This window comes from Brachycentrus maculatus, unplaced genomic scaffold (genome assembly GCF_059751285.1).
Source record: "Brachycentrus maculatus isolate JH-2025_06_01 unplaced genomic scaffold, ASM5975128v1 h1tg000116l, whole genome shotgun sequence".
Taxonomy (NCBI): Eukaryota; Metazoa; Arthropoda; class Insecta; order Trichoptera; family Brachycentridae; genus Brachycentrus; species Brachycentrus maculatus.
In genome coordinates, this window is record NW_028280869.1 from 373,790 (window position 1) to 396,464 (window position 22,675).

At 35.4% G+C, this 22,675-nt stretch overlaps 1 protein-coding gene across 2 annotated transcripts in view; it reads right to left on the minus strand.

Annotated features, from left to right (window-relative positions):
- Positions 1-22,675, minus strand: part of PCB (Pyruvate carboxylase) — a 47,544-nt gene that overhangs the window by 21,793 nt on the left and 3,076 nt on the right. For both annotated transcript variants that reach the window (XM_088259353.1, XM_088259352.1), the window contains exons 2-9: positions 5,865-6,208; positions 5,083-5,234; positions 3,441-3,581; positions 3,168-3,283; positions 2,501-2,595; positions 2,250-2,418; positions 1,051-1,282; positions 336-545 (exon numbers count right to left, since the gene is read on the minus strand). In XM_088259353.1, coding sequence (XP_088115479.1) covers positions 336-545; positions 1,051-1,282; positions 2,250-2,418; positions 2,501-2,595; positions 3,168-3,283; positions 3,441-3,581; positions 5,083-5,234; positions 5,865-5,957 — 1,208 coding nt within the window. In that variant the 5' untranslated portion in view covers positions 5,958-6,208. The remainder of the gene's footprint in view (positions 1-335; positions 546-1,050; positions 1,283-2,249; positions 2,419-2,500; positions 2,596-3,167; positions 3,284-3,440; positions 3,582-5,082; positions 5,235-5,864; positions 6,209-22,675) is intronic.

The following is a 22,675-nucleotide window of genomic DNA, read 5'->3' on the forward strand; positions in this document are numbered from 1 at the left end:
TTTTTAAACTTTAATAACGTTCTCCTGAAAAATCAAGTTTTTTGATTTATGACGTTCTTGAAAGGAGTGAGTGACATGTCAAAATGATTAAGAAAACACTTGTTTTTATACCACTTGAGTACTCAATCAATTATTACAATTGAGTAATACTCAAGTGGTATAAAAACACGTGTTTCCTTAATCATTTGAGCAAATTCAGCATTTGTGAACAAAAAGTTGGACACATCCAAAATATTGCGAATATAATCTCAGTAAGAAATGAGGCTATTTGTAAACAAATGGCAATACTTAGTTGGTAAGTTTTGAAACGAGTATGAAATAGGGTATGGACTTACCGGAAGACCTCGATACGTCCGGTACTGGGCTGGAAGGCATTGGCCGGATCCTCGGTGGTGACTCGACACTGGATGGCGTACCCTTGGGTGTGGATCTTGTCCTGCGTCAGCCCCAACTCCGGCAGAGTGAGACCCTCCGCCACCCGGATCTGCGACTGCACCAGATCTATTCCTGTCACCTCTTCGGTCACCGTGTGCTCCACTTGCAACCTGCAGAGTGATAAAATATTTTCTATAAATAATAGCTAGAGAAACAAATAATTAATATAAGAATGATATTATTTCTAGATTACAATCTCGTGTGTCATCATTAATGTTGAGTTATCACTTAGGTAAGGTTCCGGGTTTGATTCCCAGGTCAAATAAATATAAGTGATTTTTTCACTCTAATATTTATTCAATATTGGACTGGTACCTGAAGCGGAGGGCTGATCTCCTTTCCTTCATGTGTTAACGATCAAGATAACACTGTGTTTATATGATCCAGTACCCTGTGCACCATCGGGTGCGGATAAGGGTTAAAAAATTACAACAACTTCTTCAACCTTCGACGTCCCGAGGACGCAACTCTAAAATTTAGAATTAGCTTCACATACGGTGTTTGAAAATGATGCGGAATGCATCAAAACACATGTCACAATAGATTTTAAGAAATAGTGGTATTTACTAAGTAAAACTTAAATAAAAAGAAAATAATTATTTCTATAAGTATTACCTAGCATTAACTTCGATGAAGTAGAATTGTCCCTTGTCATCGAGTAGGAATTCCACAGTGCCGGCGTTGGAGTACCCGACGTGTCGTGCCAAGCGAATAGCGCACTCGGTCATGCGGTTCCTCACTTCCTGGGACAGGTGGGGAGCCGGGGCTATCTCCACCACTTTCTGGTGTCGGCGCTGCACCGAGCAGTCCCGCTCGTAAAGGTGCACCACGTTCCCGGCATTGTCACCTGCGAGAGAAATCTATATGTAGTAAGGCCCGATTTAATACACCAAGGACGGGAAAGGTATTTCAATCCCAGTCGGTTGATGCTTAAGGACGGGAATAGTATTTTCACCTTCTGCGGTGGCCTCATTTCAAAGTCAGAAAAGAAGGAATTATTTTATGTTTTTATATGAATATTATGTAATAATCTCTTTGTTAATGTTTAAACTATATGTACACAATAATCGAATCGTCGCCAGCGGTCCGCAGGTGTAATAAACACCCATCTGAAATGTGTTAACACTGTTTCAGTATTACAATTTCAAAAAATTGCAAGTGTTTTTAATATTCACCAAAATCCCATGATTTGTTTGCTTTCATACTTGCATACAGTCATAAAAGTGTGTTAAGATATCAAGTATTCAAATATTAAGATTAACTTTTATTTTATAATGTTTAGTGCTGGAACTTATCATAATGTATCCCCAGCATGAAGCAAGGTCTTCTTTAACCCCTATCTGCACACGGTGCATAAGGCATTAGTGAAGACTCAATATGCATCCTAGGTAAACCCAATATGATATTTTAAAATATGCTTATTACAATCACTTCAGGACAAATTAGTGTTCATTACAATAACAGGTTGATAATATTTAGCAAATATAAGATAACTTTAGAATTTTTACTGAAAATAACATAAAAATTAATGTTAAATTGTAAACACACAACTGTCTTCAAGAAAAGGCGATTCAGTTGGCTTGGCCATGTACTTCGCATGCCTCCCGAGAGCCTTAACCAAGATTGCCTCTTTTACGAGACGTCAGATTCGCGCCGCCCAAGACGACAACTGCTGACAATTCGTCGGCAGTTCTCGTCTGAATTTCGTGATGCGAACCTGACTTGGGAGGATGCAAGGGAGCTGGTGACCGACTGAAAAGCCTGGAGGCAGTTTGTGGATATGGTAAAAGAGGGAAGAAGAAATTAGCACTAACCTAACAATTGGACCTCAATGTGTCTGGGCCTCTCGATAAACTTCTCAATGAACATGGACCCATCTCCGAACGCAGCCTTGGCCTCGGAGGAAGCCCTGATGAAGGACTCCTCCACCTCGTGCATCTCCCGAACCACTCGCATGCCCCGACCACCACCTCCGAATGCCGCCTGGAAAATTTTAACATGTACAAACACGAGGATACAAAAACATTAATATTTAGAAAATAAATTGCAGAGAATCAGCCGATACCTTGAAGATAACAGGTAGTCCATGCTTCTTGCAGAAGTCTAAAGCATCTTCTTTAGTGGTGATTGGACCATCTGTTCCGGGGACAATGGGTACCTCTGGAAAAAAATAACATCAAATTAATCTATAATAATCTGATGTCCATCTGCACCCAATAATGCATAAGGCGAAAAATCTGATCAACACAATGATAATTTGACTATCAATTATATCAGTTATAATATATGACAAGCGCCGTGGCGCAGTCGGGTAGACACTAGACTGCAAAACTGGCTTCACGGGTTCGATTCTCGCCAAGTGCAAAATAAATTTGAGAAAGATTTATTTTCAATTGGTCTGGGTGTTTGTGATGTATTTTTCATATTAACCTTCTCTATTCTTACTATCCTACTTGCAGACAAGCCTCTAAAAGTAGAGACTTTGCGGGTTGTTCCTTTAAAAATAAACTAATAATAATTTTGTTTAAATAAATAAATAAAAATGATCCACATTCTTGGATTTAGGAGTGGAGTGCATTTGATGGTATACAGGTGACGAAAATGAATGTCCTTGGAATAAAAATCTCATATAATAAAGGCTTAAATAACAATATTTTGTATATTTCCTTTTTATTAATCAGAGATATTATTATAAAATAAATTTATACTGGGATTCAAGAAAATATTCTTACTTGCTTCAATGGCTGCTTTCCTTGCGGCGACTTTGTCTCCCATCTGCTGAACCACTTTGGGTGAAGGCCCGATAAACCGGAGACCAGCATCCTGTATTGCCTGGGCGAAGTCTGACCTGAACAATAATACCGAGAGAATTTAGCCTACTCATGATACCCACGTGATCAAATAATAAATAAAAATACACATGAATAATGTGGTTGTCTCGGAAAGAGCTAACAATATTTATCATTGAACTATCCTTTTTGTAAAATAAATAAAGAAATATTAACCTTTCTGAAAGGAATCCATATCCTGGATGAACAGCATCTACGTCGTTCTCTTTAGCGACTCTGATGATCTCTGCGATACTGAGGTATGCCTCGACAGGTGGGAGGCCTTTTCCCACTAAATATGATTCGTCCGCCTTTTGCCTGTAAGGAAAAAAGAAAAAAACTAAATATAATACCAGTGGAATATATTTGTATATAAGTGAATGAGCTCAGTGAAATGAATATTTGTATATAGGTGAAAGTTGAATAGCCATACTCGTACAAACTTGTGCAAGATGCTATTAAGGCTTATAGGTATCTTGAGGTTAAACGTTTAATAATAATAATAATAAAAAGTACCATTGCTATTGTAATTGTAAAAATCAGATTGTGCTCCCGTAAGGGACTCTTGGGCCCAGAGTTTATAGGTTCTAGCACGATCTAACATAACTTGTTTCTTACTTTAATATTTGGCCGCTTGGGCCAACAAAAACCGAATGTAATTGAAATATTTGCGCATATATTATAAAAAAGAATACAGATGTTTCCTTTTTAAAGTACTACTACTACTACTACTACTACTACCATCACGCCGTTTCCCCGCAGGGGTAGGCAGAGAGGATGGAACGCCACACTCTTCTGTCCTGACATACACTCCTCGCCTCCTTCACATCCATACATCTAGTCATACATGCCCTCTGATTACGCAGACTTTTGACACCGCCAGATTTTAGGTTCTGATTGATCTGATCGTGCCAAGTCTTTTTCGGTCGTCCACGTTCTGTTTTCCCTCTCACATTCGCCACATATATTTTCTTAGTCATTCTCTCGCTATCCATTCGCTCCACATGTCCATACCACCGCAAAGAGCTCTTCCTAATCTTTTCAATTATTCCTCGTTCAGCCTTACATTCCTTTCTTATATCGTCGTTTTTAATTCTGTCATACAATGATTTTCCACACAAATTATAAATATTGCTGTTTTATTTGTTTAAAAAAAAGAATAACCCGCATCCTCTCTACTTTTGGAGGATGCTTGTCTGCAGGTAGGATAGTAAGGATGGGGAAGGTTAATGTGTAAAATACATCACAAACACCCAGACCAAATGAAAATAAATCTTTCTTGAATTTATTTTGCAAATTGGTGGAATCGAATCTGGGACATCAGTTTTGCAGTAGAGCGTCTACCCAATTGGACTTTTTTCACCCTGACCATCTTATGATGACTTTTGGAGGACATCTGTGCATCTGAATAAGTATGCTATCCTTAAGGTAAGGATTGACCGGAGCATTTCGTCGTAATGTAACATTCACTGCGAGGGTTACGTTACAACGTTACGGCATTGCTGACTGACCGCGATCAGTGTTTGTTTAGAACACAACTGCTCGCTTGTGCTCCACACTCGTTAACATTGTTTATATCCTCTTTGTATTCATAGTTAAAATGTTGGACGACGAAGACGTGATTCTTGGTTCTGTGATTTTAATAAATTACAGCCTACTCCGAATGAAGAAAAAAAAAGAAACGTTACTGGATTTCAACATCCGCGGCGAGTATCTGACTTCGAATGGAGCACTCGGAACGCTGTACTGACTATACGAATGCTAGCATCGTAATGTATTACGTTACGACGAAATGACTCCGGTCAGTCCCCACCTTTACCTGTGCATGTGCATCTTGTCCTGCTCGCTGTAGATGGCGACGGAACGTATCCCAAGTTCGGTGCATGCTCGGAACACTCGTATAGCGATCTCCCCTCGGTTGGCTACCAGCACACTCCGGATGGGACGGTACTCTACACCGGCCCCTGCCGCCTGCAACAATTTATCCAACTGTCGAAACCTTTTTTTTTCCAGACATCCCTACCGTACACATGAATCTGAAAGCCAACATTCTAATATTTCTGAGCCACGTCATAGAAAATGCCCGAGAACAGCCATACTTTACATCAGCCATGGGCAACCTTTCCTAGGTCTGGGGCCAAGTTATCATTCTGTCTCCGAGCCAAGGGCCGGAACAAATCATTAAACATAACAAAGAAATATTAAATGAAATAAAACACATCGCTACTTCTTATATACATTTTGATTTATACAATGAACAACATAATGAAATTATATTCTTCTTCAAATCCTTATCCGTACTGGTGCATAGGGCACTACATCATATTAACGCAGTGTTATCTAGATCGTCAACACATGAAGGAAAGGTGATCAGCCCTCCGCTTCAGGTATCAGCCCAGGGTAATATTGAAACAATATTGGAGTGAAAAAATCACTTAAATTTATTTGACCCCCCCCTGGGAATCGAACCTGGGACCTCCAGAAAGGTAGCTGAGCGTGCTAACCATTAAACTACAGAGGCGGGAAACAATTTTTACTATTTGAAATGATGTGAAAAGATATTATACATTTATTTTACATTAAAAAATACACACTTCTTACCTTAGTTGAATACCTCCATCTTGAATTAGGTGTTGAGCACATAACTCTAGGCACCATCGTCCTATGAACCATTCTTGCGCACAGCATCTTCATTTTTGCCGTTTATAATATTATGAATATACAAAAATAGTATGTGTATAAATTCCTTTAACAATACTATATTTTGTTAAATAATATAGTTTTATTTATTTTACACAAGGATACGTTTCGGTGTAATTAGTGAGCATTATTCTTTTGATTAGCGGAATAGGAAATACTTATTACATAAAACAGAAATAATTGTGACTAGAATGATTAAAATATTGACGTTATGTGTTCTGCGAATGTTTAAGTCTTGAAATTATCTGAAACAAAATGAAAAAAAAACTTTAGATACATTTTACAATGAACTTAAAAACCTAAAATAATAAGTCGATAAAATAAAATATTTTGACACATTGATCAACCCCGACCCTAATTATCTCAGACAGTCTGCCGCCCGACCCTCAGTATACTAATCACAAGTAACCGCAAACCCAATTCCAATCTGTACAATGTTTTTTTCCGTCTCTCGCGCTCCACCAAAAGTAAGCAAATAGAAAACTTATAAGCGTCTCCCGCTCTCTACCAACAGTATGTAAAAGACGTTTTTGAGCGTTTCCCGCAAACAATGGGTTAAAAATATAAAATTAAATGTAAGATTTTTTTCTTCTATTTAATAAAATAGTGGTTACTTTGTAGAACTACACATTAAATTAGAAAATCGATAACTGTAAGTATATTGATCCTTAATTTCAAAACCGAGATTGATAATTTTAAGAGTTTTCATAATACCGGTATTGCAATCCGAAAGAATTACAGGTAGGTGAGCACATAGAATCAACGACTGTAAAAATATGGACTTCTTCGTCAAACCCTCATCCACACCTGATTGTGCATAGGGCACTGTATCATATAAACGCAGTGTTATCTTGATTGTTAACACACGAAGGAAAGGTGATCAGCCCTCCACTTCAGGTACCAGTCCAGGGTAATATTGAATAAATATAAGAGTGAAAAAATCAATTAAATGATGCAATTACCCCATAATATAACTAAACCACAATAGTAATCGAGATATATAATGTATAATATTAGCATGAATGAATTGTTTAGGATGATAAATGTATTGTTAAATAAACGACATCACAGTGTTATGTTTTGGACAAACTTAATATCGCTCATTTGGTGCAACAATGGCGTAATTACATTTTTAGAAGTTTATAATTAAAATGTAACTTTGTTTTAAAATCACTATAAATATTTTATTATAACTTAATTATAATGTCTACCGGTTTCGAGGCTAACCGCTTCTTTATCAAGGTATTAATCAGTCTTGATAAAGAAGCGGTTAGCTTCGAAACCCGTAGACATTATAATTAAATTATTATAAAATATTTATAGTGATTTTAAAACCAAGTTACATTTTAATTATAAAATGGAAAATCACAAAGTTAGTGCTTCAAATATAAATTATATACTTTCAGAAGTATTACAGGAGATCCCATTCAGACGTTGTAACAACAGAAATGGCGACATTTTACTCAATTCTACAATGATACTCGTGCCATCTCGCAGCATTTCACTACAAAATCAATTCTGTCCATGATGTAAATAGTCTTTCTGCACATTTTGACATATTTAACTTGTTTTTAAAAAAGGTGTAATTACGTGATTGTTGCACCAAATGAGCGATATGATATAATCAGCCTTATAGCTGGCAGAAAGGCACTTTCGGTCGATTGTGAAATGGCTCCCTAATGTTCTGTGATAACATTTCCCGAAGCCAAATAAATGATAGAATCCATACAAAAACAACACTTTTATCACCAAGTTGTAATTAAATAACCCCTCTACCGCAATTTGATACCTATTTCTAATAATGAGCCACTTAGGCTCACAGAAATAGTATGAAATTTAAATATTTGTGAAAATAATAAAAAATCAAATATTTCTATTTTTTTTTTAAAAAAAAATATATGTATATACATATATATCTACGGTTCTTTATTACAAATGAAAGTGTCGTGCAATTCCAAAAATCCAATTCCATTTTAGGCCCCCTCCATAGTGTAGTGGATAGCACATTTGGTTCCAGGGTTCAATTCCCAGGGAAGTCCAAAATATAAGTGGTTTTTCACTAAAATATTTATTTAGCATTATCCTGGACTGGTATTTGTTCATCTCCATAATGTAATGATCAGCGTGCTCAGTTACCGTAAAGGAGGTCCTGGATTCAATTCCCAGGGAAGGGTAAATAAATATAATATTTATTGAATAATAATTATTATTCATACAATATCAGGACTGGTACCTGAAGTGGAGGGCTGACCACCTTTCCTTCACGTGTTAACGATCAAGACAACATTGCGTTTATATGATGCAGTACCCTATGCACCATCGGGTACAGATATGGGTTTGAAGTAAGAAAGTATTTGAAGCCTACGACTAATCACCTAGCCTTTATATAATAAATTATCAAATTGGCTAGCGTCAATTTGATGCAGTGCCCTATGCACTGTAGGGCGCGGATGAGGGTAAAAAGAAAAGAAGACAATTCTAAAAAATATATTTATTTCTTTTTTTTAAAAAAGAGAAATATTTGTGTTTTCATTATTTACACAAATATTTCGATTTCATACTATTTCTGTGAGCCTAAACGAATTATTATTAGAAATAGGTATCAAGTTGTGGTAGAGTGGGTTCAAACCGAGAAACTCTGACGAGAGTCCGCGACACTAACCACGACACCACAACCCGACACAAATGACAATGACATAAAGCGGGCAGAGGGTCACTAAGTTCTAACTAATCTAATTGATTAGGATATTTGTATTATGACTAAACTGAGATGTTTATCTTTTTAGTATCTGAGACATAACATGTATTGAAATACCGAGTTGTGCACACACAGCATCACGCAACCTTATAACATGTAAGTTAAACATAATACCGAAACATGACTCGGGTCAATATTGTTCAATGCGTTATACATAAGCTGCAAATATGTATAACCCCAAGTTACAAACCATCTCGTGATAAAACATCCTGCTGTTATTATTTACATTCTAACATTTCTCCGCACCTGTTGACGTCAATGGGACAGACAAGAGATTTGGTGATTTGGTGATAAATATTAGATTGTAAACAAATAACTGAATTGCCTATGTATGAGTGAAACTATGTTTATGATACACTTAATCATCGTACGTAAATAAACCTATTCTTCTTCTATGAGCCCTCTGTCCTCCACTGCTGGATATGGGCCTTTTCCGTATTATTTCAGTTTCTATCCCCCACAGCGACTATGTCGTCAGACCATCTCTTCTCTGGTCTTCCGATGCCTCTTTTAATCTCCCAAGGTCTCCATTTAAAAAAAATTGGGGTCCATCTTGCGGGGTCCTGTATTGCAAAATATCCTGCCCATTGCCACTTGAGTCTTGCCACGCGATCCATGATATCCTCTACTTTGGTTCTGTTCCTGGTATCTTCATTTCTTACTTTATCCATCAGGCTTAAACCAATCATGGATCTTTCCATGGATCGTCGTGTGCACTTGAGCTTCTCTGCATTTCTCTTTGTCAGAGCCATAGTATCTAGTGCATTTGTGTTCACTGGCAGTATGCAGGATTTGTACATTTTTCTTTTTAGAAAGGTCGTAATAAACCTAATAGAATGTGTGTAATAAACCTAATAGTATGCGCAATGCATATCACTCACACTATGCCAAACGAATCTCCGGACGATTGGGACTATAGATGTCGTATAACCTTTAGAATGAGTGTTAGTACTTATCCATAATACACACATTCAATTAGTGTATTGGTGGGTACGTCTCTTTTTACGGGTCTTTACTTTTAAAATCAATTAGTACTCAGGCAATGTACTAAAAATACTGATCTTTCTTAATCCATCTCTCATGACTGAAAAAGGCGATAGAAATCTACCCCTGATATCTCCGTCAGCTCTGTAACCAAATGTAGTCGGTTGCTCCGGCGACTTTGTACCCTAGATATAATTTTTCCAGGCTATCGGGACTTCTGGAGATGTGCCCAGAAAACAGGGGGGACTCTTCTTTTGCAAATTGTTAAGAGTCATGTTTCAATGTCTAGATCTCGAAGAATCGAGGAGTTTGTACGCCAGCCCATCCGAGGGATCCACATCCCATTTCATTTCACTTCAGTTTTATATAGTACAAGATACAAAATACATGGTTCCACAGTTGGTCTAGGATGGATGTGATGTAGTGGTAGGCTATAGCATCGTAAGTTTGAGCAATCGTTAAATGAGGTAGTCATTAAAGTCGCAATCGTGAGTGCTTAATAATAAGGTGCGTCAATTGACCCGATACGACGTTATCAAGCTTGATTACATACTGTTATCAAATATACCGATCTATGAATTATGGACTGTGACATTATGAAAGACAGGAAAGGGTACAAAATGATCACTCGACATTGCACACTCCATAGATACAACAAACGACAAATGAATTAACAGCTACTTATGGGATTTACAATATTTATCTTTTGTGAAAATACTATGAACGATAAAACCAGTAATCAGCTAAGTAAGTTCATGAATAAAAAACGTAATTAAGGATATGTTAATTAATGATCAAACTGTCAGATTATTATCATATTAAGTTACAAATTAAGGACAACCATTTTGGAAATACACTAATACTATTTCGATTCTCATTGAATAAGGTCAATGTTTGTGAAATGAAGTTGAAAATGTTCTCTTTTACTTTTTAATTCGGTAGGTAGTAGTTATTAAAAAAATTAACATTATTATTTTAATTTCATTAATTGATTCGGCAGTCACTTTGTGGTAAAATCATTCTGCATCATTTTCAAACACCGGTGTTTGAAAATGATGCGGAATGCATCGAAACACGTGTCACAGTAGATTTTAAGAAATATTGGTATTTACTGAGGTAAACTTGAATTAAAAATTATTATTTTAACTCAAAAAACTCAAGATATTTTCTATTGAACCAACGAACCTAACTGGTGTTTAAAAGCTAAATCACGCATTTGTCTCAAAACCATCATCAACATCAAAGCCTCAGAGTTCTGGATGACTCTTTCAACTTGGTTGATGGCCATGCTGAAAGCTTTCACGGCTCCAGAAGGTGGAATTATTGAAACTAGCATCAGCTTCTTGCCGACATCAGAGCCGCGAAATGGTTCGAATTAGAGCGGATTATGGAGCATTCGGATTAACGAGCCGGCACCGTAGGTACATTTGATTAATTATCGGAAGGTCCTTACCATTTACGACTCATTCATTTGTAGATGAAATCCATTCGTCTCTCTTTCATCAGTGAAAATTGTTTAATGACGCGATTGTTAAAATCTGGTATGGAAGATATCAATTTTTTTTCAACGCTCATCATCGACAAAGCATCGAGACGTTCCTGGGACATGGTATTCCCGAGAAAGGTTTTAACGCGTTTCAGCGTAGAAAAACACCTTTCGCTCTCTCCAGTCGTCATCAGGATTATACAAATAATTTTTAGTAATGTCAACGTTTCGCTAAAACACTCCACCAGATTACACTTGTAAAATTGATAATGCTCTGTCGGCGTTTGCAAAGTCATCTCGAAAGTAGAGGACGCACAATTCATTTTTTAGCTTTACTCCATCCAAAAAATCGTAAACAAAAGTAGTCACGGCGAATTCTTCTTCTGGAAAATTAATTTTGTACGCTTGAAACATATCGGTGTAAAATAGCTTAGCCGCTAGCACGTGTTGCGTAAACCTGAAACGGTCAATAATTCCGGCCGTTACGAGGTCGCAAACTTCGGCACATAACGCAGAAAAAGGTCGGTCCGGTCGTTTTCTCTTTGCTTGCGGCTCGACTCTGTTATCCGAGGAATCTTTAATATTTTGAATACACTTTTCGAAATGCTCTATATACGATTTTACAAGGATCGTATCGGTCGATCGCCTTTGCAATTGCTTGAATAGAACGTCACAGTGCGGTAATATATCATTAAAAAAAGAAAGCCAAAAATTTAACTCTTCGTCGTTAAGATAATGTAGTACCATTTCGGCTTGATTGAGAGTATCATTATCCGTTGCCAGTGAATTTGTTATATTTTCCATGCATTGTACTAATAAATGTCTGTAACCGAATATAGTAGATACAGTTTGAATATTATAGTTCCATCGTGTAATCGGGACAAACTCATTTTTTTTAGAAATGATTTCATTTAAGATAGCAGTGCATTTTGGTGAGTGCGAGACAAAAATTGGAAAGCTGTGTAAATGAGCAAAAAAATTATTGACTTGTATATTTTTGGAAACAGCTTTTTCAAGAATTAGATTTAGTTCATGCGCGTAGCAATGATTAAAATGTGCGTACGGACAGATCCCTCTTATTTTTGCTTGCACTCCATTTATGTGACCACTCGTAACTTTGCACTATAAATCTATGGTTAACATTTTCCTTGTTGAATTGGTTTATTTCGTTTAATATTACTTGAGATAATCCTGAAACGCTTTGGTCGACAGGGGACAAGTATTTCCAAAATCGTTCATAAATAACTCCGTTCAATTTGTATCGTATGATTAAAACCAACTGGATCGAAGGGGAAACATCAGTTGTCTCATTGGCTTGGATTGAAAAAAAATCCGCTTCTAAAATTTCCTGTAAAATTTTATCGTGCAAAATTGAATCCAATAAATCATTTTGGATCGTCTTAGAAACTCCTTTGAAAACAGTTGCTTTTTCCAGATGTTCCTTCACAGACAAATCAATTTCAGAAACAAAATCTATCAAACCACGAAACCTCCCTTATTATTCGAATCTTCTCTATATCGTTATGTTCTCTTAGAGCTAATTCAGTCGATAATTCTGGATAAAAACAATCTGTTTTGTCGAACTCTCTCATTGACGGATTGATGATAACCGACATCTCTGTTTGACGGATTGACGATAACCGACATCTAGTTGTTGTCGTATATCGACTCGACCTAACAGATTAAACTGCAATACGTTATGTATGTGCAGCAATTGAGACGTTGAATGCTTATCGACTTTTTCATAAAAAATGAGCAATATCCTGCACACCGTGTTCAGTCCACGATTTATCACCACCAAAAATGGTACACGGAAACCAAAAAAATGATTTTTACAAAAAAATGATAAAAAAGATTATTTTTATATATATGTTTAGTCATAAATTGAACCCTTAAGAGGGCAACAGGTTGTTGCCGAAACTAGTTGGTTAATAATAATGTGAGTGGATCAAAACACAAAGTCAATGCTTTCAATATTCAAAACAAAAAAATGAGTTTAAACGATCGCAACCACAAAGCCAGGACGCTCTCGAATATAGCGCTTCTTTAAATACTCGATTTACACATTTCGTCTTAACTTTACAGCTCTGAACTAACTTTAAACTGGTCTCGGTGGATTTTTACTTTTCAAAGACAATTTATTTTCTAATGAACTTCGGTTAGCTTTAATAAAATCGACGTTAAACACAACATTTTGAATATCACTCTTTTCAAAATATGTTTTTCCGCTTTTGAATTGTCAGAAAAAACCGCGTACTTTTATTTTGTTTTGGAATATGGATATGCACCGGATGAATAATATTTAACTTAACGATTTAAATAACGTTGATTCAGCCCCGTCGTTATTTGAAGTATGTTCCTTAGTAACATACTACGTTAATTTATTTATTTACTACCCTTGTCTCTCTCTCGCCACAGTAATGCTGGTACTTAGGCATGAGAACGCTATATATGAACATAAAAAGAACAACTGAGAGTACGTAAAAAGGGTATAAATATAATGGAGTATTGATGTTTTTGCCTAGAATTTTCACTCATGAATTACATGAAATTATAGTAACTTTAAACATAAAGAGTAAATCCACTCACAAGTAGGCATAGGCTCTGAAACTTACAAAGTTGAAGCCTGAGTAGGGACATGATAAACAGTGTTGCATAAGCCGTAGCTAGATTTCAGAGTCACTTGGACGTTAGGTAAAAAAAAAACGAAGTCAAGATACCTACCATTCCTAAATGCCTGAACCCTTTTCAAAAATGTCAAAAAGTTTGGTCAAAAGAACGATTGAGTTTCCATCTCTCTCACTACACAGTAATAGAAGTACCTGGGCATGAGACCGCTAGAGGTACATAAGTTAATATCAGTACTTGATTTAAATTGTTTACTGAAATTTCTTGGTGAAACTGCTTTTATATAACAAAAGAACAGTTATAAAGCTTTTTCCACATTTATTTTATTTCACCAGGGACCGGGTTTCGTCGTTGCCGACATAATCAGACACCACCGATCCGCAAACATTTCGTAATCAGTGTATAATATAAATGGGTATTTTTTACGGTGGTGGATTTCAACGAAAAGCTTTTCGTGGCCCGTTCCTGAAAGCGTTATTTTATAATGGTTTCGTGTAACTGTTCCATTTAAGGAACGGTATTAGTTAAACGTGTATCAAAATATAACCTCTAAGCAACTATAATACTCCCGATGAAATAGTGTACATATTTTTTTTTAATTGTGACGATTACACAGGAGCATTTTTTTTTAAATTACCTAACGTCCAAGTGACTCTGAAATCTAGCTACGGCTTACGCAACACCGCTTATCATGACCCTACTCAGGCTTCGACTTTTTAAGTTTCATAGCCTATGCCTACTCGTGAGTGGATTTGCTCTTTTTGTTTAAAGTTACTATAATTTCATGTAATTCATGAGTGAAAATTCTAGGTAGGTCAACTCTTTTATTAATATGTGAGGTCCGAAATAACTCCTATAATTGGAGATAATCCAGATTTGTGAACAGGTATTTAGACACACTCAAAATGTTACATACATATTCTTTTACTCGCCATTTATACCTGTCGATTTGTTTCGAATAATAATGAAATAAATTGAAATTGGCCACAAACCTCAATAAAGATCCGAAAAAAAAAGTCGAATCGTCATAATCAAAACAGCAAGCTAACTTTTTGTTTAGAGCCTCGACCAATACAAGTAAACACACAAACCTACATCACGTAAAACCAGTTTTGTTCGTTAAGGTAAAACTTAGTGAAGATCCATAGCAGCACCGTATTCCTCGGCTGTCCTTGATACAGTGACACGGCACCGCTGCTAAACTTGTTTCTTCTTATATTGGAGCATGGAGTTTTTTCATAAATAAAATCTGACATGTCGCTCACTCCTTTCAACAACGTCATATAAAAAAAATCGTCAATTTTCAGTTGCGCATGTTTTTGGAATGCCTAGAAAATGTACTATATCCCAGCAAAAGCGGCATATTTTAAACTTAATATTTACCCGCTACAGGGCAGAAAGTGTTGTTTTTGCATTTTGAAGAAAAGGTATTCAATTATTATTTCAAATATACTAAATATTTTTCGAATGGAGAAAAAACACTCAGGTTTTTCCTAAAAAGATCTGTTGCAAAGTAAAAAGTTCTATAAGTGGCTTGATATTTATTTTTGATACATTTTATTATATTCTTAAACATAAAAAACGATCTCCTAAAAAATCTAGATTTTTGATATATGACGTTGTTGAAAGGAGTGAGCGACGTATGGATCGTCAAGTCAAGAAGATTGTTCAATGACCATTGCACGTGATTTAAGCGCAATACCCGCTTTACGTTACCTCACAACAACGAAATTATTGTCACTGTATGAGTAACCACCCTTTTTTATGTATTATTCTGTCGTTTCCACTATTAGGTTCAGTAACACCATATCAGCATCTCAGCTGTCAAAATATTGTGTTTTTCAAATAAATGGCTGACATATAATAATTCTCAGCTTGCATGTTGCGTATGCTGGGTAGACGCTCGACCGCAAAACTGGTGTCACGGGTTCGATTCCCCGCCAATCGCAAAATGAATTCAAGAAAGAATTATTTTTAATTAGTTTTGGTGTTTGTATTTTTCACATTTACCTTCCCCATCCTTACTATCCTACCTGCAGACAAGCCTCTTAAAGTAAGGGTTTTAAGTATATATATATATTTTTTTTAATTGCTAAATAGACTATCAAACTGGTAATCTAGCGGTGTAGAATTAACATATCTTTATTAATAAAAATTAAATGCTCATTTGTTCAAAATCTTAAATCTCCTAAAGTTATTCACCAAGTGCTGTGAAATTTTGTCACAGCGTTGTATTCTAATACGGACGTGTTTTTTTAAAATATAAATAAAAGTGTACACTTTGACATCTCAACATAGACGAAGAATATGTAAGTCTGGGTATTTACAGGGCTTATGACCTGACATAGGCTGGTTGAAAATGTAAAAATAACTCCTTAGTGGAGAAACCCAGATATGTGAACCAGTATTTGGACACACTCAAAATGTAAATGTTGGTTCATTCAAAATCTTAAATCTCCTAAAGTTACGCACAGATGGCTTTGTCATAACGTTGCATTCTCATCTGGACTTATATTTATGAGTATTTTTCTTTCTTTTCCATTTAACCAGACTAAGCCACAGCAACCCATGGCCGTGTACAGCTAGTACAGCTAGACATAAATGAAGTCATGGCCAAACGTCATCTATAAATCAAATGAAAAGTTACAAGTAGAAAATAAAACATAATGTTATGTAAGTAATAAGTTCAATAATAGAGGAAGGACGCTGCATAAACCAGTTTATGTACATAATTATCTACCCGTATGTGTATACCAGCATGCGTGTGAATTACTTGACCAAGATATTTATAGAAACCGTCAATACTTAAGACTACTCAAAATTAAACCCCGATTTGACAGGTCATAATTTTGAAAATATATTATTTTTCAAATTGGTGAATAAGGTACCGGATCAGAACGACGCGGTGTCAACGCGATTGTTGATTATGATCAAATATGGAGGCTAAATCCAGCGCTAAAGATTTTTGGGTCTAGTGGAGCGGAATATATTTTATGGAATAGAGATGACGTAAGTGAAGGACCATAAAGACATTACTGCTTTATGGGGAAAGAAAATAAGAGGAAATAGTAGAAAATCGGTAATAGCGTACGTACTATTTTGTAATTTATTAGAAGGTTTCATTAATTGATTCGGCAACGCACACGTTCTTTTGTGTTTTGTCCTCCCCTTACGGGGGTGGTATTTGGATCCTCTGCCTTTGTTCACCCAGGAAGTCCTTCTTTATTAATGGTTTTTTTTTCTTCTCTAAATAACGGTGTTTTTTTGTTTGTTTTTAAATATTATTTACTAGTTCTCTATTACTTTAGTCTTTAAGTCATTGTTTGTGTTCGTCTTAAATTGTATTCTGTTTTTTTATTTTTGGAAACATTGTTATTTTTTTTTGTGTTCTTATTGTTTTTATTTTATTAAAATTAAAAGAGGTAATGAGGGGATCCCGAGGGGTGGGGATGAAGTGTCGGCCTCTGTCCGTACATCCTCCTCCCCCCTCATTAATTGAATAGAGCAATATTTATTTCTTCAGAAATATTTTGAAGATTTTCCTCTATGTGCAGCTGACAGAGAGTCCCTCAGGACTCTATAACTGCTGCGGGTGGATGGTGGGCTCAGATTCCAAAAAAAAAAAAAAAATGATTCGGCAGTCACTTTGTGGTAAAATCTATCAATTTTTAATTTGAGTTTTACTGAGTAAGTAGAAGGTACCTGAGAATGTTTCTTCACGTTAAAAGGTGAATATCGATTTATGATCTATTTTGCACTATTTTCCATTAAAAACTATAGTAGACGTTCAAACGAAACAAAAACAGGATCTCTAGAAAACGGGAGACGTAATTTAAGCCCGCCCGATACTGAAATTCTCAAATATGACATAGAACGTAGTAATAACAAGTAAAAGAGGAGGTGTGACCCGATAAAACTGATAACAGTTTATTCATTTACAAAAACAAACCAATTAATGACATTATCACCATACCAATGCTGTTATTATTAATCAGCGCATTAAATAAGATAGAATTTTCATTCGACCAATTATTTAGATATGGACAGTGACCTCTGAAAATTGCATCAAATCACCAAGAGACGTTTTCAAACTCGTATACATACGTGCGCAAAGGAGTTTTGTTTTAAATCGTAACAAGCAATCACGAGACTTGTCTACACTTGCTCAAGTACAGCTTTGGACTATGATCTTACAAGTTATCAAATATACAAATAACCGGTGACCTGTGCTATTGGTGTAATGGTTTTAAAGCGACATGATTGGCAATGTGTTTACAGGCCAATTTATAACTTACAATTGGTTTTAAACAATCGCATGTCTAGAAAATAGAATCGTCTGTTTCATTTTCTTAGTATTTTATTTCAAAGGCATTCGCAGTTGCTTAAATCTAAGTGGAACAAGAATCGCGCGATAACTGTAAATTTACAAGAGATGTAATACTCGTAGATAGTAAATTGATCAGAATAGGAAGGTTGGACAGTGGCCAGGCGCAAACGGTTCATCGTAAATATAGACAAAATATCCAATGCACACTGCTTGGAGACTAAACTAAATGCACACAGAGCCCTTGCATAATGCACGGTGGATAAACTAACTCGGTGAAATGCTGTGCGTTTGGTTTAATGCGAGATGAAACTGAACCAGAACTAATGTCCGAGAAAAAATACTGGCTTGGGTATTTTGAAACGTGGATTCAGCATTTCTATGGTGTCTCATTATTTTTTGGCGACGGAACTTTTTTGAAGTGCAACATATTTTACGCATCTCTAAAATAAACAAAACCTGGATTTGTGTTCATTACTTAATAAATAAAATAATCATTTGATAAAACACATACGAAAATAGGTACATTTTACTTTACTGACAAGAGTATAAAAAACACAACGATACAAGAAACAAAATAACACTGTATTGATGCAACCGCAAATTGATAAAATTGTTTGCATTTAAATGCGGAGCTCTCGCAGAGGGTATGCGGAGCAAGCTTTGAGATCCGCTTCTATAAACCATAACATTAAAAAAAACGATGCAAAACAGATCACAAGAAAAATATATTAATGAAAAATATCATTGTGGAAAGGTTAAAGGGTGATTAAATTAAATGTCGGCCCCGTCGTCAGAGAAACGTGATTTACCAAAAATATTGGCAGTAAATTGCTAAATAAATAAAATTAATAACATACTAAGAGACCATTTTTTTAAGACATTTGATAGGTACACAATACATCATTTATCATCATCACCATCTGCCAAACAGATTTCTAGAAAGTCAATCAAACCTTACATCGACCGAATTGGTAGGGCACATGGCCATTTTCATATACAAAAATCATTTTAACTATCCAAAAGTTTACATAAATGCATGAAAATATAAGTTCCATTCCATTTACGATAAAATTAAGATACATATCTTGGAGAAGATTTTTAATCCTCGCTTTTTCGATAAGCATCATTGCGAGATAAGAAAGAATTTTATAGGACTATGAATTAATAAAGTTTACCGTTACTTAAAATGTTGTCACACGTTATTAAATTTGCTAGTAATAACTTGTAATACCATGAAACAATATTTCTTGATTCCTTTGAAAGATCTCATTTCAACAGTTTCATTCAGTGTAAAAATAAACCAAATTGGAGCCCTATTCAGAATCAAATCAGTTAATATCGATGTATAATTATGGCCTGCCCGTCTAATAAAAATAAACAATGAAGATAACGGTGGTTTCATGTCACAACTTTTTTTAAACTTGAGTTGTGGTTTAAGTTCCCAGGGAATCATGATAAATATAAGTGATTTTTCACTCCAATGTTTATTTCATATCACCCTGACTGGTACCTGAATATCAGGACTAATCACCTTGCGTTCATGGAATTGGCGATTAAGATAATACCGTTTCGATATGGTACAGTGCTCTATGCACCATTGGGTGCGGGTAGTGGTTGGAATAAGATTTATCAACCGTTTGGTGGGAATAGAAGCAAAATAAAAGACAATTTATATAAACAACATAAACAATACATGGTATTTTGTTCTATTCCAAACAAAATCAGCTGTTTAAAAGTCGCCATCTTTGAATCCGTGTACGTTTTCACTGAGAGACGTGAGTTTAATATGGGGGAAAGGATACGCAGAGTTGTTTTTTGTTATGTGTGCATTATTATTTTTTAAAACATTTAACAGGCTTTGCGAATTGCACCATTGAACACCTTGACATAAACTTTCCCCGATTATTTTATGGCAAAAACAACGCGTCAGAACTCTTGTAACCATTTTATTGTGTTAAAAATACGTACTAGGTAGGCAGAGGATAGTACATCTAGTAGTAGTAGATATTACATCCAGTAATAGATGCACACAGGTTACGTAGGATATTGACACGACCAGATTTCAGTTCTGATTAATTTGGCAGTGTCAAATATTTTTTGGGTGCCTGTTTCTGTTCTCTATTTACTTTTGCTAAATATACTCGATTGGTCATTCTCTCTTCATCCATTCGCTCCGCATACCCAAACCACTATAAATAACCTTTATTGACTTGTTAACCGGGCGAGACGTACAAATACGTCAAACGTTACAATCAACTATCAACTGTCAAATTGACATTCTGTAAAAACAACGTCGCTAGTTTAAAAACCAAACCTCTAAAAAAACACCCTAAACTACAAAAATTGATAAAAGAATTCGTATTAATTAAACATAACTAAAAAAATAATTTGCGGAGATAGTGGTCAAGTGTAACACTTTTAAAAAGAGAGATTTTCTACACGGCCATCCATTTATTACAGACGTATCCATTATATTTACATATATTTTCGGGTCTACTGATTTCGTTGTTTTAAATTTAAAAAAATCGAGCGGAAAATTGTAAAATCTACATGAAATATGAAGACAAGTAACCCTCTGATTTTTAGTTTGTACAGTTTATTAATGCTGATTTCGTAAAACACCTAATCAAACATTATGAACACATGTGGTCAAAAGAACAACATATCTAAATATTCTTTAAATTGTGACAGCTTTCGTCAATATTCCGTCGTGAATCTATAACACGATATTGACCAATTCTCGATATAATCTCCATCTATATTTGACGATCTCAATAATTTTCTTATATTTTTTGTAACGAGTTTCCAATCATTTTTGTGTGTTATTAAATCCTGCTCGTATAAAAAGTTGTTTCATGGATGAGATGGTTAATGTTACAAAATGTGGTAATCTAAAAAAATTATATTCAAATTACTTTTTTTATTAACTGCATTTTTTTAAAGTGACACCTTTCAATACAGGTATATATAAGTATTCACCCCACGTGAATGAAATGCGTCAAGTAATGGAAATTGGCTTTTAGCCATCATAAACTTGGTAATTAAAAACATTTAAAAATAAATTCAACAAAATATTTCATTATGAAAGGATATTTGAAAAAACGTTCACTCACCAAAACAATACAAAGGAGAAAAACAAATCTCTTAAACATCTAGCTACCTTTCTTTAAATACAAAAAAAAACAAATATCTTAAATATCTACCTTTCTTTATATCCAAAAAAAAACAAATGTCTTACACATCTAACTACCTTCCTCTACATACAAAATACGAAGGAAAAAACATTTATACCTTTTTTACATTGGACATCGACCATAAGTCTTTTCGGCTCTACGCTTGCAGACGAAAGATGTAGTTCTTACCCCATTTTTGCTGTATATCCCCTTTTACATATTTTTTCCTATGCTATTTATATGTGTAGGTACCTTATACGACGCTACCAAAACGAGAAGTCCAAATTATTGTGTTTGTACCTTTATGTATGTAATGTTTAAAGGGTGAAACTGGGCGAATAGGACATGCCCAACAAGTGGAAACTTACCTTTGATAAAACAAGTGGAAACAAACATGGACATTATGGGAAGACGCAATATTCTGAGGCCATAGTCTGAAGATAGACAATACAAGTAATAAATATTTATTCGGAATATTGACTTCGATATCAAAACGTCATAAGACTACGTGAAAATAGTCGGGAAACTTCGGCATTCTTATCGCCTTTTATCTATTTGGGTTATTACATACCTATTCATTGTCTATTATGCGCATATTCAAAGGGCAAACAATTAATTAAAAGTAATTTAATTCGCCGAGCTATTACTTCCTCGTCAGATCATTCGTATTATCATAATATAAATACGATTTATATTTTTTTGTATTCATTATTTATACATCAAAATAATGTTTTATGGTAATAAAACTTCTTCTTTAGCTAGGACTGTGTCCTGTTATTCTCAGAGTCTGATCCTGGGAGGTGGAAGACCAGCTGTCTTTCCATCGTTTAGGTGGTCTTCCTGAGGGTCTGTTACCGCTTATGCTGCTGTCTGCTGCTATTCTAACCACTCTATCCGAACTTGCTCTTCCCACATGATTTTTCTTCTTACTCTTCCCCATCGCACAACATCTTCGACATCGCAGATTCTTCTTATTTCAGAGGTTTCTCGTGACAGAGTATTAAAACCAATAAACTATTTATTGCCTTTGCACCAAAACGGTTTACGCGCGAAGACTACACTTTTGTATGTGTATTACAAAATAGCTACTAGATTTATTCGCTAAATATTTGAATACCTCATTAAATTGAATAATATTATGCGACACCTCGAGAGAGACATGGGTAACTTGTTATTTAAACATGTTCACCCGATGATGGCGCAATATGTAATCTGCAATTTGCAGATGCAGATCTCTACATTATCTTGGGAAAAGTTGACCAAATATATTACTTACAACATTTTGAGTGTATCCAAATACTTGCTCACAAATTTGGATTATCTCCGATTAAAGGAGTTATTATTCATATTATTTTT